Source organism: Dromaius novaehollandiae, chromosome 8 (assembly GCF_036370855.1).
Source record: "Dromaius novaehollandiae isolate bDroNov1 chromosome 8, bDroNov1.hap1, whole genome shotgun sequence".
Taxonomy (NCBI): domain Eukaryota; kingdom Metazoa; phylum Chordata; class Aves; order Casuariiformes; family Dromaiidae; genus Dromaius; species Dromaius novaehollandiae.
Window position 1 is genome coordinate 16,100,344 of NC_088105.1, and position 16,221 is coordinate 16,116,564.

The window sequence follows — 16,221 nt, forward strand, 5'->3', positions numbered from 1 at the left end:
TTTAAACACAATTCTTATTTTTATATTAAAACTCCTCTGTTTAAAATCAGAGCATCTAGCGGTATTAGAAGGAAGTACAAAGCTGATATTATGACATCTGGAGATACAGCTATAGGGAATAACAGAGTATGACTTAAATACTGATTCTACTCAGGAGGGTGCTGATAAAAATTAAACATACTTCTCATTTGGTCTTGCAATCTATGTAAGCAAAGATTTAGATGAGCTGATATCTCATGTAGTCACAATTAAACCCCACTAATGCTCCTGGGAACACAACATCTACATTCAATAAATGGCCACTTTAGTCCTTAATACAAATTTAAAAATATGACTCTTGGCATGTAACCTAAAATAACTAAGAAATAACAATACAGTCATAACAGATGTTATACAAGGTGGTTCTGTATCTAAACACAAACCATGCTCTAGCATCCGATTACTTTTTCAAGTACAAGCAATCGTTACTCATGTACGAAGTACATTCCAAATCCTAAAATACCTGTTTTAGTAATTTTAATTGTATTTTCTTGTTTCATTGCCTATTGAATACAATACCTGCATTTGTTGTAGAACAGATGTCGCTACTTACGATAAGGTTAATATTGGCCCAAAGCACTCCAGTTTGCATTCAATTAAATTAGTCTGAAATCTGACAAGTCATGCTGTCCTCAAGATGGAAGTTACCCTGACCCTACTAGCATGCTGATTAGCCTGTGAATCCCTATGTTGAGGACTCAGAAAAACACTCCACTAGCCTCTGTCCTTAATTTCTTTATTTCGGATCACAACTTAATGATTAATCATCATTAAAACAAAATTATCCTGGGTTTATTTCTTCTGTTTCAACATCAACAGCTTTGAGGGCTTTTCCCCCAAAAGAGGAGGTGATTTTTTTTCTCTGACTTAATCTTTTTCTTGGCTAATTCTTGAAGAAAAGAATTTTTCAAAGGTAGAAAATAAATCTAGAAATATAGAACTAAATCTATAATCTTGCTTAATCTTTTTCTAAATGTGTTTTAAAGGAAGAGAATTTGTTTATGTATTTATACACCTATATTTGCTCCCGGTATTTGCTGCTTAGGAGTAACCAGCTTTCCTCCCTTGCCTATTTTCCTGATGATGTTAAAATTAATCCCTATCATGGTGAATACTTTTATATTCATTTTTCTTTTCCTCTCTTACACCATTCTAACCTGCCCTTTCCTCTCTAGACATAGCTTGTCTGTGGGAATGTTGCCAGTGTAAGAATTTTTTTTATACATAACAGTGTTTTATTAACTGACCGTATTGTATATACTTAATGGAAGGGAATTAGCCTCCACTTTCATCCACGGGGTCTGCATGAGTACATTTGTTTTCCCTAGTGATGTTAAAATATCTGATTGGTGCTGTGGCTCTCATCTGATACAAGAAAGAAGGGGATGCAGCCTAAAAATTACTTATGAAAAATGTGTAGAGTAAAATAGCTAGAAAAATACAATCTTGTACGTATGTGGATTGACAAATGATATAAACTGCACAATTGTAATCTGTTTATCTGATATAACTCCCAGCTATGCATGTAATTCTACAATTTGGAATATGCAATGTTACTCCACGATAAACTCCCAAATGCTGGACTAACTAAAGCAAACAGGAGCAACAAAAGGTTCCGGGCTAAGTTGTGACTACCTGAACTAAACATAATTGGGATTTACATATACATTGGCACAGTTTAAGAAGTACGTACCTCACAATACTCTGACCCTTGCAATGTCTCAGCAGCGATAGACCTTGTGATCAAAGCTATTCATCATCACTGAAGTTGCAAATTGCACAATGGCTCATCCTGCAGCTGATAACCAGCCCAGCACAAGGATGTGCTGACTGACCCCTTTTCTTCCTACACAAAGCAAAGAGCTGACAGCAAAGAGCTGGAATGGCCTCACTGCCGTTACAGTAGCTCCACACCACCGGAGGCTCCCCAAAGTTGATGCAAATCGCCCTGGCAGAGAATGTCTGGCTCAAAGCATCAAACTGGACTGCAGTCCTCTACATGAATGAGACCATATACAAAGACATTATAAGTCACTATTCTACTGACAAAATTTAGTTTGGAATACATTCATTATTTTTGGTCATTCATCAAATGACAGTGAAAAAGTAAGCAAAGATGAAAATTTGTTGTATTTTCTTTTTCTCTTCGCTATCAAAATCTTGGAGAGGTGGTAAAGTAACAAAGTAGGTTATAAAAGATTGGAATGGAATCTCTACATTCACAGTTGGAGAATTTAACGGGAAAAATGAGAAGGGGAAGAACATTTGCACATACCTATTGCCTATTGCATCTACATGATCATTTTAGAGCAGATCAGCATTGAGCTTTCTTGAAGCAAATTTTGCAGTCATCCCCACCTACCGTGCATGCACTGGATTGCTTTTGCATTAAACTACACCAGAAAATGAGCTCCAGCTGCTCATGGGTGTTCAGCACACAACACCAGACTTGAATAAGAACCAAAGAATAACCCAGGAAATGCACACATTGTTCATGTCAGGTCCTCAGCACCAACTGTACTGTTTCACTCTACGGATCCAATCCTATTACACAACGCTACCTGCTAATGTAAATGCAGCTTTTGTCTATTTTTTAAAAAATACATTTGGAACTTATATGAAACTGGCTATTGCTTTTCTTTAATTCAGTACCATGATTAAATGATACAAAACGACTAGTTCCACTTTTCTTGGAAACTTTTACTGGATTAATATTTTCATTATGATTTATTGCACAAAAAATTATGATCACCTTTATCTATTACATGTCTTATTTCCTGTCTGTATTAGAGTAATCAAATTTTCCATATGGTCTTTTGGAGTCCCATGAACTCCTTTCGAGACCTCTGAAACTTCCCATTTTCCATTTCACCAATCATTTTTTTTTCAATAATTGCTAGACGTTTTTTCAAGACATATTGCTATACCAAGGAGAATCTGTCCTATGCTGAAAACAAACAGTTGCACAGAATGAGTGTTCAGTGTGATGAACAGTGTTTGGAGTGAAGAGAAGTGTCGGATGAGTACAGACGCTATCAAAGCTGTTCTTTACTCAATGTGAATATTAATGACAATTGTTTTATGTTTCAACTTAAAATCATTCAGAACACACTGTTGCAGGGAAAATAGTTCACTTAAACATATTTTTCTACTTACAAGCAAGCAAAAACTACCCAAACATATTATTTTATTTTTGCAAGGATGTTTGTGATCCTAAAATTGACGGGCCAAAACCTCTCAGGTCTTGTTCCTTGAAATATGACCAGCTTACTTATAGCAAAAGTATTTCAAAAGTATATAGAAAATAATCTCATTTAAGTATACTCCTACGAAGTTTCTACAGGAATACTATTTGAGTCCATAACTTCAGTTTAGATGTCCTTATTAGACCTACCATCACGGACTCCAAAACAAATGACAACAAACTTTGCAAGACCAATTCACATGTTCTGAGACTCCTAACAAATGGTGCTAATACAGTCATATGTGACTTGATTTTTTGAACACCCAAATTCACAAGCATTAAACTGAACTCAAATGGCTCATATAAGATGAGTCAAACCATTATAGGACAACTCATCTCAGTTGCTACTAATCTGGAGGAAATTCGGCTTCTAATAATACTTTCTATCCCAATAAAAATTCTGTAAAATATTACATTTATTAAAATAATATGAATACACTGAAAGTAAGTACAGTGAATAGTCACACTCAAAATAGCTGTTACATTCTGGGTTTTTTTTGTTTTGTTCTGTTTTTTCCAAAACTTGGCCTTTGGACAAGTGATACCAATCCAAGATATGTTGATATTTGCCAGCAGGCTTCTGCCTGTTAAGATATTCTGAAATAACATACCTTATATAAACTATCAGGCTACAATGATTTCATAAATATCTTCTCTTATGTGCAACCACTGGAGTAAAAAAAAAAGTAATATTCAAAAGAAAATAATACAGAAAAAAAGACTAGAGGTCACTGACAAACATTTGCCAATTGAAACGACACAGGGTGCATCAGTCTCAATACAGTGGAAATGCAGATATAAGATATGGCTGCAGATAAACTGCAATGGAAAGCAGTAGGTTAAAAACAGAGATGACTTCAACAGAGTCACTAACCAGAATCCTAGAGATGCTTGCATATTTGGTTCAAACTTACCAAAACATAAAGAATTGACTCCAGCCTATTTCTGACCAGAACAGAACTTAAGGACATCAGCCAGAGTGACATCATTCTGTTCACATATATCACATGTAGATTAAGGTACTTACTGTCTAACAGCTCTTAATGCAAACTGCCATGAGCTGACACTGACCAGCGCCCTCACCTTCAGACTAAGGGACAAATCAGATAACCCCTTCTGAAGCAATGTTAGGTAATGCCAGTATGGAACAACTACGCATTTTGTTGAAGTGATCTATTAATGAAATTCATACTATGGTGGACTCTAGAGATTTTTAAATTAGGTACAGTCATTTCAATATACTACGCAACCTGGCTTTCCATATCAGATGAGAACTATAATGACTGCCAAACACAAATACTTTGACTAAACCTTAAAACATTTCTTCATTCCTGCATGGGTTACTTTTCATCTCAATAAAAATGGTTGTCAATTGCATAGACAGTTAGTGTTTAAAATGCTCACGGCCAAAAAGACTACTTGTAAGGAAACTGCTTGGGTGGAAGAAAAGCCCTCCCATACTATCTTTCAGTATCTTTCTTCTAGGAAAAGGCCTCATCTGGAATTAATAAACCATTCTATCCATTTCTGTCAAGGAACACAGCATAGCTCCTCACCCAAGAACTGAACACCTCCCTGCCTACAACACACACACACACCCAGTTCTATGTATTTACCACCTCCACCAAGGATCATCTTCTCTTATCAAATATCAATATTTATCTTAACTATTCTGAATCCAGACCATCAGTCTGAATTTAGAAATGAACATTAAAAAAATCAGACCATGAGAAGCTCAATCAGTCAATGCCATCTCAATGTGTTTCATCAAATGAAACTCAGTATCGGTAGTCTGCAAATATCATAGGAAATTGTTTTAGGCTCACAGTTGAAATGAATCTCTCAATAGAATCTGGTAAGTTATTTTATCTCTAATAGGCTCAATATGTGCTACTGACCATCATAAATCAGAATGGATGAAAGCCTTATCATCTTAATCTACCAAGTGCCAGCAAAACCTTGAAAATACAAATTCTGAAGTTGTGATGAGACAGATTGGGTTTTCATTCCTTCTGACTTTTCAGTAAAATCAAAATAAGCGTATTATAGAAAAGATGCATGTTTGATTCATCATCTCTAGCTACTACTAGGAAATAAAAAACTTCTGGCCTCAAAGGAAGCAGAGTCTTGAGACCTATATGGGAAAAAATGATTAAGACTCCAAATGGCACAGCCTCTTCAGTTCTTCACCTCATTAAGTAAGGTGAACTGTGTAAGTAGCTTCCTTAATACAATCCAATTTTATATTTAGTATATTATATTACCGATACAAATAAAGTAGCTGACTATGGACATGCATTTATTTTTCACTATAACTAACCATCAGGAGGTGAGAGCGTCTTCTAAACTGCCAACTTATCATCAGCTTGGAGTAAAATTTAAAACCTTTTCCTTCAAATGCTTCAGATGATTGGGATAAAGCATTATGTATTTTTCCTGCAAAAGAATGGGTCTGTGTTCTTACAAATTAAGAAAAAAAGAATTAAAGAAGAGGTCTTACTGGTTTGTATCTTAGTGCATCTCTGTAGGATCCAAACAGTGCTGCCTGTGCCCGAAGAAAGGCCTTCGCTACTCCATCACCCGTAGCTGTAGACTGCTTTTTCAGTTTATTTTTCAAGGCCGAGACCTGCATGACAGAGTGGAACAGTTAAATTAACACCTCAGAAATTGGTACAGCGAGGTATGAACCCAATCAGCAGGCAAACCATGGTGTCTACAGGTCAGCCAAAAATTCATCCTCCTTCTTGATAGCTTATCTTTTTAACTGCAAAGAGCACCTGCTGGTCTGTTAATTGAAATGAAAGCAGGGGATGATGGTAGAGTGCTAATGCAAATTGGTTTATGCTCTCTTTTTTTTCCCAAGGCCTCTTGACATAAATAAGCTTAATTATTTTACAATAAACTGCTTGTGAGCCACTTTTTTGCAGACTTTTTCAATCATAACATGTACCTACTTGTGTTGAATGAAGCCAGTTGGATATTTTTCATTTATGCTATGAAGGCATATTTTTAAGGACTCCTCATGCTCACATCCTACTCATTTTTAGGGATTTCTTTTTAATGCCAAATTACTATTATACATCATTTCTCATGTACCATGGGATTAGCTGCTACCACTGTCGACTACCTGAGAAAAGTTTGTGCTAGTTCAGTGGTGCATGGTCTTCAGAACTGTCCTCATGGATAAAACACTTGGGGAAAAACAACATACTTACAAGGTAACTGCATTAAAAAAATAATTTTGTATTTTAGTGCTCCATTTTTTTTTTTAAGGAGGTCTGTTTTTTTATTTTTCAAACAGCAATCACTGATTACACAGAACTGAAAAGAATGAGAAATATTAATTTAGATGGCCATTATTTTGATAAGGATGCTTTGGAGAAAAATCATGTAATTCTGGAATTACTGTTTAAAGATATGTGGAATAATACCCAAGTATAGTTTATTCTCTCCTCCTAATTTTGATCATGATGGACATCTGGAGAAATAAGTCAACTCTAATTATTTTGAATATATGTTTCTACATTCCTCTGTATTGTAATATACCCAATCAAGCAATATTTACGTCACTAAATAGTATTCGAGGTAACATTTATTTAAATTAACTCTTTAAGCAGAACATTATAAGCACAAAATATTACCAAAACAACTCTCATTCTTTTAGAAATGCATGCAAGAGTATCTTTTTGTTTCTTCATGCAAGCAGTCATGAATGTTCTTGTAGATGATGATAGTAATTGAAGTGTCAACCTAATTAACAACTAAACTTTGAATAATGCTAATGAGAACTGAACACGGCATCAGAGAAAAGACCAGCTCTACAGGTGATAAACCTTCACAGTAGTGACATTTTCCAGTGTAAAGTCACAGTTACTGTGATCTGATCAAAGAGAGAGACCCCCATTGGGTCCAATTATAACTATAGTTTTGAAAAAAAAATTATTGAGTTATGATGTTCATAATCTATGCAGAAAGGCCTTTACAGTATAGGTCTTTTCCCCATAGCTGTGATCTTTTGAATTTATATCCAAGCTCCACAGATCTAGATAAAAGTTTAGAGTCTGATTCGTTTAGCCCACAGAAAGCATACACCAATGCTCATTTACCTTTTTTCCTTCCACCTCAAAAGAAAAAAAAAGTACAATTCAGAGTACAAAAACCCATTAAGCAGTTCAAGGTTGAAAAAATAAATGCTTGTCATTTTACTTTCTTTGTTCTGTAGTGTATGATTATTTTAAAGTTATTAAAAATGAGATTTAATTCCAGGGGAAATAAATGTATACATGCTCTGTATAAGTGAAATCTGCCCATCAACGTTAGCTCAGTTTCTCTAAAGCAAACACAACACGAGGTCAAAAAAAGAACCGTCAAAAATAAAATCAGTTATCTTTGTCATGATGAACAAACTACCTTTCCCTTGTTAAAGCAGATTTCTATTTTCTAGGTAGAAAATTCTCTCTTGTATTCAGAAATTCTTGTAAATTATATGTTGTAAATAATGATGTGAAAAAAGACATCCTTTATGATCAAGTCCTATAATATAATTTCATAACTTTCCTATACACCAGGATTTTGTGTTTTATCCCCCCCCCAAAAATACACTATCAGAATATACCTTATGTATTTTCCTTAAAAAAGGTTACTGTGAAATTGAACATTTTTAGAATTCAGTAACTTTTTTTTAAAAAGGCCCGATGTTTAGTTCTGTTTTAAACACAGAAAAACAGAAAATAAACTCAATATTTTGGTTAAAAATGCAAAAAATAAGAAAATTGAAATTTTACTTGCAGAAATACAATTGAAAATATTTTTCAATTACCAAGTCATGGATTAAATAACTCAAGTTTTCCAAAGACATATGTCAAATGATGCGATATAATCAAATGAAAAGATTTTTGAGAAAATCTTTTAAAAGAACACATGACCATTCTTAACATTCAGCTACCCAGACATTCAAACAAAAGATGCACTAATGCCCTACTCAGCTGACATAATTTTGCAGCAACCCAGCTATTACATTCTGGTCTCAGTTTCCCTGGTGACTGAATTAAACCTCTCTGCAAATTGCCTATTAGGTAGGTCTCCTGCACCTGTGTATGCTCTACCAACATCGAATAGTTTACATGCTCCTGGTTCGTTCTACAATTTCAATAAAGCTTTTGATGGTCAAGTATTAACAGAAATAATAAAAATAAAAAAGAGAATTTATTACAAAGGAGGCATCATCATTTCAACTTATGTATAACTTTATTCTATGATAACCAGTATTAATATTTTTCTTTACAGATAGATAAATAGTCAATCAACACTCCTCCATGCATCATTTTTGGAGGTATGGACACAACAGACATTAGTAGAAGGACCAAGGAACAGGACTTAGCATATTTTTATTGGAAAAAAAAGATACTGTTCTATGCACTGAAAAAATGATGAGTCTGGGGAAAGCTATGGCAGATTATAAGAGGAGATAAAGAAGATGGAGAAAAATTAGAGGATAAAGTGAGGGATGTGAAGGAAAACAGGATATTCTGATCTTTTCAGATCTGGCAGGCTCTAGGTACCCCGAAATAAATCAGTTAATCAGGATGCTTTAGCCAAATTCATTTTAAAAGAGTAACAGAAAGGAACAAATCACCCACTCCACTGCAGTATTGACAGCATTTTTTGATACGTCATTAGTTCAACATTAAGAACATCCCAACAGATCGTCCACTTGAAGGTGGGGACGCTCCGGCACATATATGTGCAAGAATGCTACATACACCATGGTTTAATCATGTTTTAACATATTCAAGAGCTGCGATAACATGCTGCCATCCTGGAGGGAGTTCTTGCCTCAGAAAGGCTATGCTGGAGTTCAGAGAAAGTTCCTCCAACTTCTGCCTCTCTCAAGGCAGAGACCTTGAGACCTAAAAGCCAAGGAGAGCTCTCCTAGATTATTCTGCAAAAGTGCTAGTAGCACAGTGTTCTTGAGAAAAAGCCTACTAAGATAACATGAGGTGGAGGGAAGGGAAAGGAAGAATGATAAAGCAAATCTGAAGGTCAAAAGGACTCATAGGAGATGAGCAATTTCTATGGCTAGGTGGAGGCTACGCGCAGGTGCTCTCCAAGATGCTCCCCAGAGCCCAGTCACCACACTGGAGTCCTGGCTGAAGCGCTTGTGCTCCCTTGCCTGCCCGCCCATGTTCCCTTCTTGTAGAAGTCACAAGATGCGTCCCCTAATGACTGCAGAACCATCCTTAATATTTTCATACAGGCAAACCCCAGCCATTTCCCTGGTATCAGTGGGAGTTGTTATGCTTTAAATTACTTTTCATTGCTCTCCATCAAATAAGGTCACTATAAGAGTAAGTTCACTCTCAACAGTGAGAGAGTGAGAGGAGGTAGCACAGAAGGGTGACGTAAAAACCTCACAACAAAGCAGAACCTGGAACTATTTAAATCAGTATTGTTAATGAAAAGCCTTCCACATAGTTGACATTATCTATACACATAAAATTAGCTGAGCTAGGCCTCCAGCATTTAACCAAAATATTCACTGAGATTAAAACATCTACTTAAATACAAATATTTTCAAAACCAGTTGCATTTTTAAATCAGATATTCTATCTTCTAAAAATATATCAAGGTTCAAAAGAATCTCAAATGACTGTAAAGATTTGTTCAACAAGAACAACTGCCTAATAATACCACCAATATTGCTAACTACTCTCGGTTTCTAAAATATTACCAATATTTTTGTCTATTTTCTGAGTGAAAAACATTATAAATTCATATATTATAATTTTAGAACAAATCCTTTCAGTTGCAATGTTGAACATCGACCGTAACTTCTTTACAATACCACTAATCATTGCATTTTCAGAAATGATTTGTATTCCCAGTAATTATTTTATAAAGCAACTGTTCAAATTTCTAAATGAATTGCAGCCTACTTCTCAAATGCTACTTTTGGGGCAGCAATGTTTATACTCCCAATTTATGGTGTTAAAATACTGAGACTTAAAGAATCTAAACTAAAACTCAAAAAAAAACAACTGGATCCTATGTTGTCTCTCTAGTGTGTATGCACTATACGCTATAAAGGCTATGCATCTTTTAACTGCTATGTTGATTTTACTGTTTGTTAATAATATTTAACAAACACAGAAGATGCTGTAAACCTACAGAGACTATTGTTTTTGGAAGATCATACTTATGAAAGTACTACTTAAAGTCTACTCTGAAACAGATAAGACTTGGTTGCTAAATGTGATGCCCTCAGTCCTGCAAGTTTTTATGAAAGTGTTCAACTTTGAACAAAGGATTCTAATCTTTTTGCCAGAGCTAACTGCAACTAGGCATTGCAGGATCAGGTTCGAAGTTTATGAATTTGTAAGTGTCTATACTATACGTTGATTTATAAACGTCAGTAAAAACTCTCTTTTTCTAAGGTCTTACACTATTAAAGTGGTGACCCAAGTATTATTGTATTAGGAAATTTATGCCCAGAGAAATAGCTACTTATTTTCATTTTTTTTATTAAAAAATAATAGACAAATCCACAGTGAAATGATGAAATCTAAAAACAAGTGTTCTTGTCAGAAGAGAGGAAAAAGAGGGTTTTTTTCCCTCCTCTAAGAAAACAAAGGATTCCTGAAAGTCTTGCACTGATTTATTTTTCCAATTTTAAATACCTTAGGAGTAGCGGAACTGCTACTGGCATGGTAGTATTTCTAACAGTCAATAAATCTAAAATATTATGTGTGAATATTGGAATGAAGCCATTAAGAAGATTACAGCATGCAACGCAGCAGAGGGTCCACATGAAAAAAGGACTGGTAATTCAGGACAACTGTGACCACTGACCTTTGAACAGTCAAGACCACTGGTCAGTCTGACAGAATAATAGAGTTCACATGCATAGAAAGTCATCTAGCCTGTAACTATAATTTAAATACTTAAGTGAATGATTTAAAATGCCTTTTAAATCTCAGTTAATTTATTATACAGTTTATTACACAATATCATATAGCGATGTTTTTCAATCTTAAATTTATCATGAAAAAATTCACAACTGGAGCATTTTAATAGACGTATTACTATGCATGGATAAACTATGATACACCTATGCACTGAGAACATTATCATCAGGCTTATTGATCAGGAAAATAATTATTCAATTTGCTTCAGACAGAACAAACAGCTCTGGTATACCCTTTGAAAATACTGCATTTGTTTTGTTAGGCTGTTAATCTATCAGGAATCTGTTTTTCAAAGGGATGGTAAGTCTACAGCTTCTTTTATATTTTCAGTACTTCATTCTATTTTAACACCCTTCAATGCTACTCCTGCTTATTATATTTTTAGGTCATAAGTCTTACTACCTTCGTACACATGCTTAAGAGTCTTATTTATATAGGTTTAAATGCTTCACCTTTGACACTTGTTTTTATGTTTTAAGTTTAACCTACCATTTTTGTTCTACACTCCTATATTTCATACATTTTAACCCAGATGTTAGCAGTTGCACTGTCCCTGATGAATGCGAGAGAAGGACAAACATGCTGTCATTTTATTTGCCAAGACATGGACATTGTCTGTGTCTTTTGTTTCCAGGTTTTTCACCGATACTTGTATACATTTTTCTTTAAACTGCTTTAATTAAAGTGTTTTACAGATTGAGGTAAAGAAAGAAATGGGGGGATTCACATTTAAAGCTTTTCTTCATTATAAAAGCCTCAAATAAAATTCTGCAACTGCACCGCAAAAACACAGTTGTTCTGTTGTGTTCCATACAGGAACACATATTAAAATATTGTAAATCTACTGTGCAGTCTACACGCTTGGATAACATTCATTAACATTAATAATAGTAACATGCATATATCCTGGGGGAGAATATACTTCTGAAATGTATGAATGTCTGTAACCTCTATTTTCTTCATGCTAGCCTACTCGTTTAGAGATCATTTTGATTAGCATCTCTAAAATACAAGAGACGTCCCTCCCATTGCACAAATATCCATTTTTACTGTTCAAAGGTCCTCCAGAAAGAACTCCAGTATGTTATGGAAGATGATACCTAATTCTTAATTCTATATCTAGCTATCATATGACAAGAAGTATGTACCTCCATGACATTATAACCTCCACCTTTTCCACTGAATGCAAGATCAGTTAAAATTATTGACGCAAAAGAAAATGACTTTTTTTTTTTTACTGAACTTGTTATACTGTTCTAGTATAGAGCACATTTAAACTTTTTGTATATGCACATGTATGTGTGTGTGCGCACACTTTTTCACACAGTAACATAAAAGCATATAACATCAGAACAATTTATATACAGTCAAATTCTTTTCTTTTTCTGAACTATGGATGATACTGAATTAAGAGAACGATGACCAGATGATGTATAAAAACTCTAGATTTTAAGACTATTATAATCAAAGGGAACGGGCATTAACATAATCATCAAGCTTTTGGTTTCTGCTATATGTGTGTGTGTGTATATACACACTATATATATATATATATGTGTGTGTATACACACACACACACACACACACACACACACACACACACACACACTTTACCAAAAAACAAAAAGGACACGGTATGTAAGTGCACTGCCTTACTTAGATTCAGACTGTTTGTTTTTAGGATTTACAATTTCAGAAAATGTAATTTTGATTTCACAATTTGATATAAAATTCTTTGTGTTGACAAAAATTTCTGATAGCTTGAGCATCTATAACTTAATAATCATAACAGTGGTTTCACAAGGATATTCTTTCAGTGCTCTATTGGGAAAAATCAAGATAAGTGAATTTTGTGACTATTTAAAATGATATACAGAATATGTTCCCCTATAGGCAACAGAAAAAAAAAAGGGGGGGGGGGACCCTCTGCAAGATCAAAGTCCAGAAAGAACTGGCACTTAATTTATCATCCTTTACAGACAAAAGACAGTTTTCGTCATTTCAAAAGGATCAGATGTCTTTTATGACAAACTGGGTTTGCAGTTTAATTTACAAATAGAATTCTAAGTAAGCAGTCTTTGCTCTGCCAAAGCAAATGACAAACAGTATAGGTTTTCATTCATGCAGCCCTCAGCAGGATAGAAGGGATTAAAATAAAACTGAAATAATTTAGAGAAAACAAATAAATGTTTCAGAAAGTTGAAGAAGATCAAAGCCTGAATTTTCTGACCCCAACTGTACAAGCATTTCTTATTATATTGACCAGTGCCATCAGATCATTAATTAAAAGGAAAGCGCTGGCAGGTGGCAGGGAAGCAGAAGCCGATAATTGGCCCCCTTCTTCTTTTTGCCTTCAAAAATTCTCTCGTTCTTTTGCAAGACATGCCACTAGGCAGACAGAAATGCCTACTTTGTAATATAATGATTAAGATGAGATGAAGAGACTCTTGCGTTTAAAGCAGCTATGCCTAATGAATGCAGCTAGCTTTGTAATTATGATCCTACTTTTATAATAAGGAATACGATGTTCCATTCAACATCTCTTCAACTGTCAAAAAGGTAAAAATCTCAAATATGGGGGTCTACAGTTGGCGCTTTTCTTTCCCCTAATTCCTTTTACTGCAGTTAGCAAAAACAGGCAAAAATAACCACTAGTAATTCAAGCAAATAGTTAAGAAAGAAAACCCATGAAATATCTGTAGGACTCACCACTTCACTAGGTAGGTTGTTCAGGTCATTAAAAGGGGTTTCTAGAGTGTTTGTGTCAACATTTACCAAAACCACATCTTCCAGTGATCTATTTTTTACTTTCTGTTAAAGAAAAAAACAATAGTGTAAAAGCATTTTACTATGATACCCTCCTAAAGTACATTTTTATTACAAAGTGCTAGATTAGAAATTATGATTTTACAAAGGATAATAATGACAAAGACAACATCTTTGTGCCTTAGATGTAGGATTTGTGGATTAGCTACAGGATTCAAAGAAGCTTTTAAAAACTCTTCCTTTTCAGCAAACAGTGAAGTTATATCAGTAACCTCTGAAATACAAGAGTAGTCAAAAAATGAATTCTTGAAAACCATGAATTACGTAAAACAGTTAAAAAAAATACTAGAAATATAGATCCCTTATCACAATGTTTCATTCTCTTATATCTGTGAAAATAAGATATGATATTAATCATATAATCAAAAGAAAAAAAAACAGAGCAAACTTTTAAGTAGGATTTGCAGATTTATGTAAGTTCCAGGTACACGATGTCTAAGTATTACAGAAGAACAGATGAAAGTGTCTTTCATGAATGTAGCTGACTAGCAGATAAGAATTAAATAATTTGTTCCTTTCAGGAAAAATGGCAAAACTCTTTTCTATGCGATCCTGAAATAATATATAATATTATGGTCCGCGAAGTAATTCCAGCAGGAATTCAGGGACTTCATTTTTAGGCTAAGCCTGTTTCCTCATTTTCTGATGGAATAAGGAAAAAGATCCTAGTCAAGATATTCAGATCAATGTGTGCAGATTATAAGAACTTGCCTTAAGAGAATAGAAGGCTATGCCTAGAGTTCAGAAGTACAGATGACAGAAATTCTTTTTTCAAAACAGAAAAGTGCTAGTGGCCCAGAACAGGGGCACAACCTACCTCATCGGCTTCGCAAAAGCAGCTTTCATGATCCTCAGAAGTCACTTCCGCAGAAATTCAAACCAAATAAAGCTCCTGAATCAATTATCTATTTTGCATGATAATCAGACTACACACATAGGGCCAATTATGTCTTTAAATGGTTATGGAAAGATACAAAGCAATTTCTTATGACCTAGGTACTTACACACTGCTCAGGTGAGATTTTATTGTTTTATTGTATTTTTAAACCTGAAAAAGCTACTTCTTGCATTCTGGCAAAAATTATTGTTATGACTTATCACAGGCTGAGTGTTAGACCCAGAGTTTCAGAAGGACGGCAACATAAACTAGTTGGGAAATCAGAGTGATGTTGACTTGAACGATGAGTACTCCAAAAGAGTTTTAATTACTCTTGCTACTAGGAAAATTTGAATTGTTTCTGAACCGTTTAAGGAAGGTAGAAACACCTCTGAGCTAGGAAATAGAATCAGAAATTAATCACGATTTAGGGCTTGCATGTTGGTATAAAATGCTTCAAAAGTAAGATTTCAAAGAGAGACATCTTTACTTAGCAAAGCTTCTGAAGCTTAAATTCCATAATTCTGTATGGTAAATATGAGGGATTCTTTCTAAAACTTTTCCATTAAAATATTGTTTATGGTACACACTTCTCATACTTTTCAATACTCAGACATATACTGCAAACAAAGGTAGTCTGAAACCTACTCACCTCTATTAAGCTTAAGTGGACGCCAATTAGATATGGCATTGGTGCACTGAAGAAAAAAAAGGAAAGAGCAATTATTTTTTGAAATACCAATTACAAAAATGCTTGTACAGCAAAAAATAGATATTTAAAAACTTTGCACATCTTTGAGTCTGTAGCTAACTTTCACTGTTTAAGTTTGTATTAAATGTGTACACATACACAACCTTGAAATTATTAGCCAGAAAAAATTATTAGTTTTTTTACTCTACATTAAAGAAGTCTACCAAATATGGGAGACTGTTCCTGACTACGGCAAGTATGAGCAGCAAGATGTGGAAGGCTGGCTAACCAGCCCACCTGCGTGTCTAACCCAAAACCAACGTTGTAAAAGTTGTCCGTCTCTAGAACTGCAAAGGTTTTACAATGCCATTCTGGGGAATATTCCCTCCACGGCTATCAAAAGGGCCTCTGCTGCATGACCACACTGCAATGCAAATGCCCTAAAGACAACGCCAGCCTCAGCTCTGAATGGGCTTCCAAAGCCCGTCCCCCGGGGGCACTCCGAGCCTGCCTGACGTCCTGCTCCACTCAAGGTAGCAAACTTTTCATTTCCAATGTAAGACGAGGAAACAAACTCAAA

General features: G+C 34.8%; 1 protein-coding gene across 2 annotated transcripts in view; it reads right to left on the reverse strand.

The window, feature by feature from the left end:
* Positions 1-16,221, reverse strand: part of DENND1B (DENN domain containing 1B) — a 177,145-nt gene that overhangs the window by 43,783 nt on the left and 117,141 nt on the right. For both annotated transcript variants that reach the window (XM_064515764.1, XM_064515765.1), the window contains 3 exons: positions 15,603-15,648; positions 13,957-14,058; positions 5,784-5,909 (listed from right to left, as the gene is read on the reverse strand). In XM_064515764.1, coding sequence (XP_064371834.1) covers positions 5,784-5,909; positions 13,957-14,058; positions 15,603-15,648 — 274 coding nt within the window. The remainder of the gene's footprint in view (positions 1-5,783; positions 5,910-13,956; positions 14,059-15,602; positions 15,649-16,221) is intronic.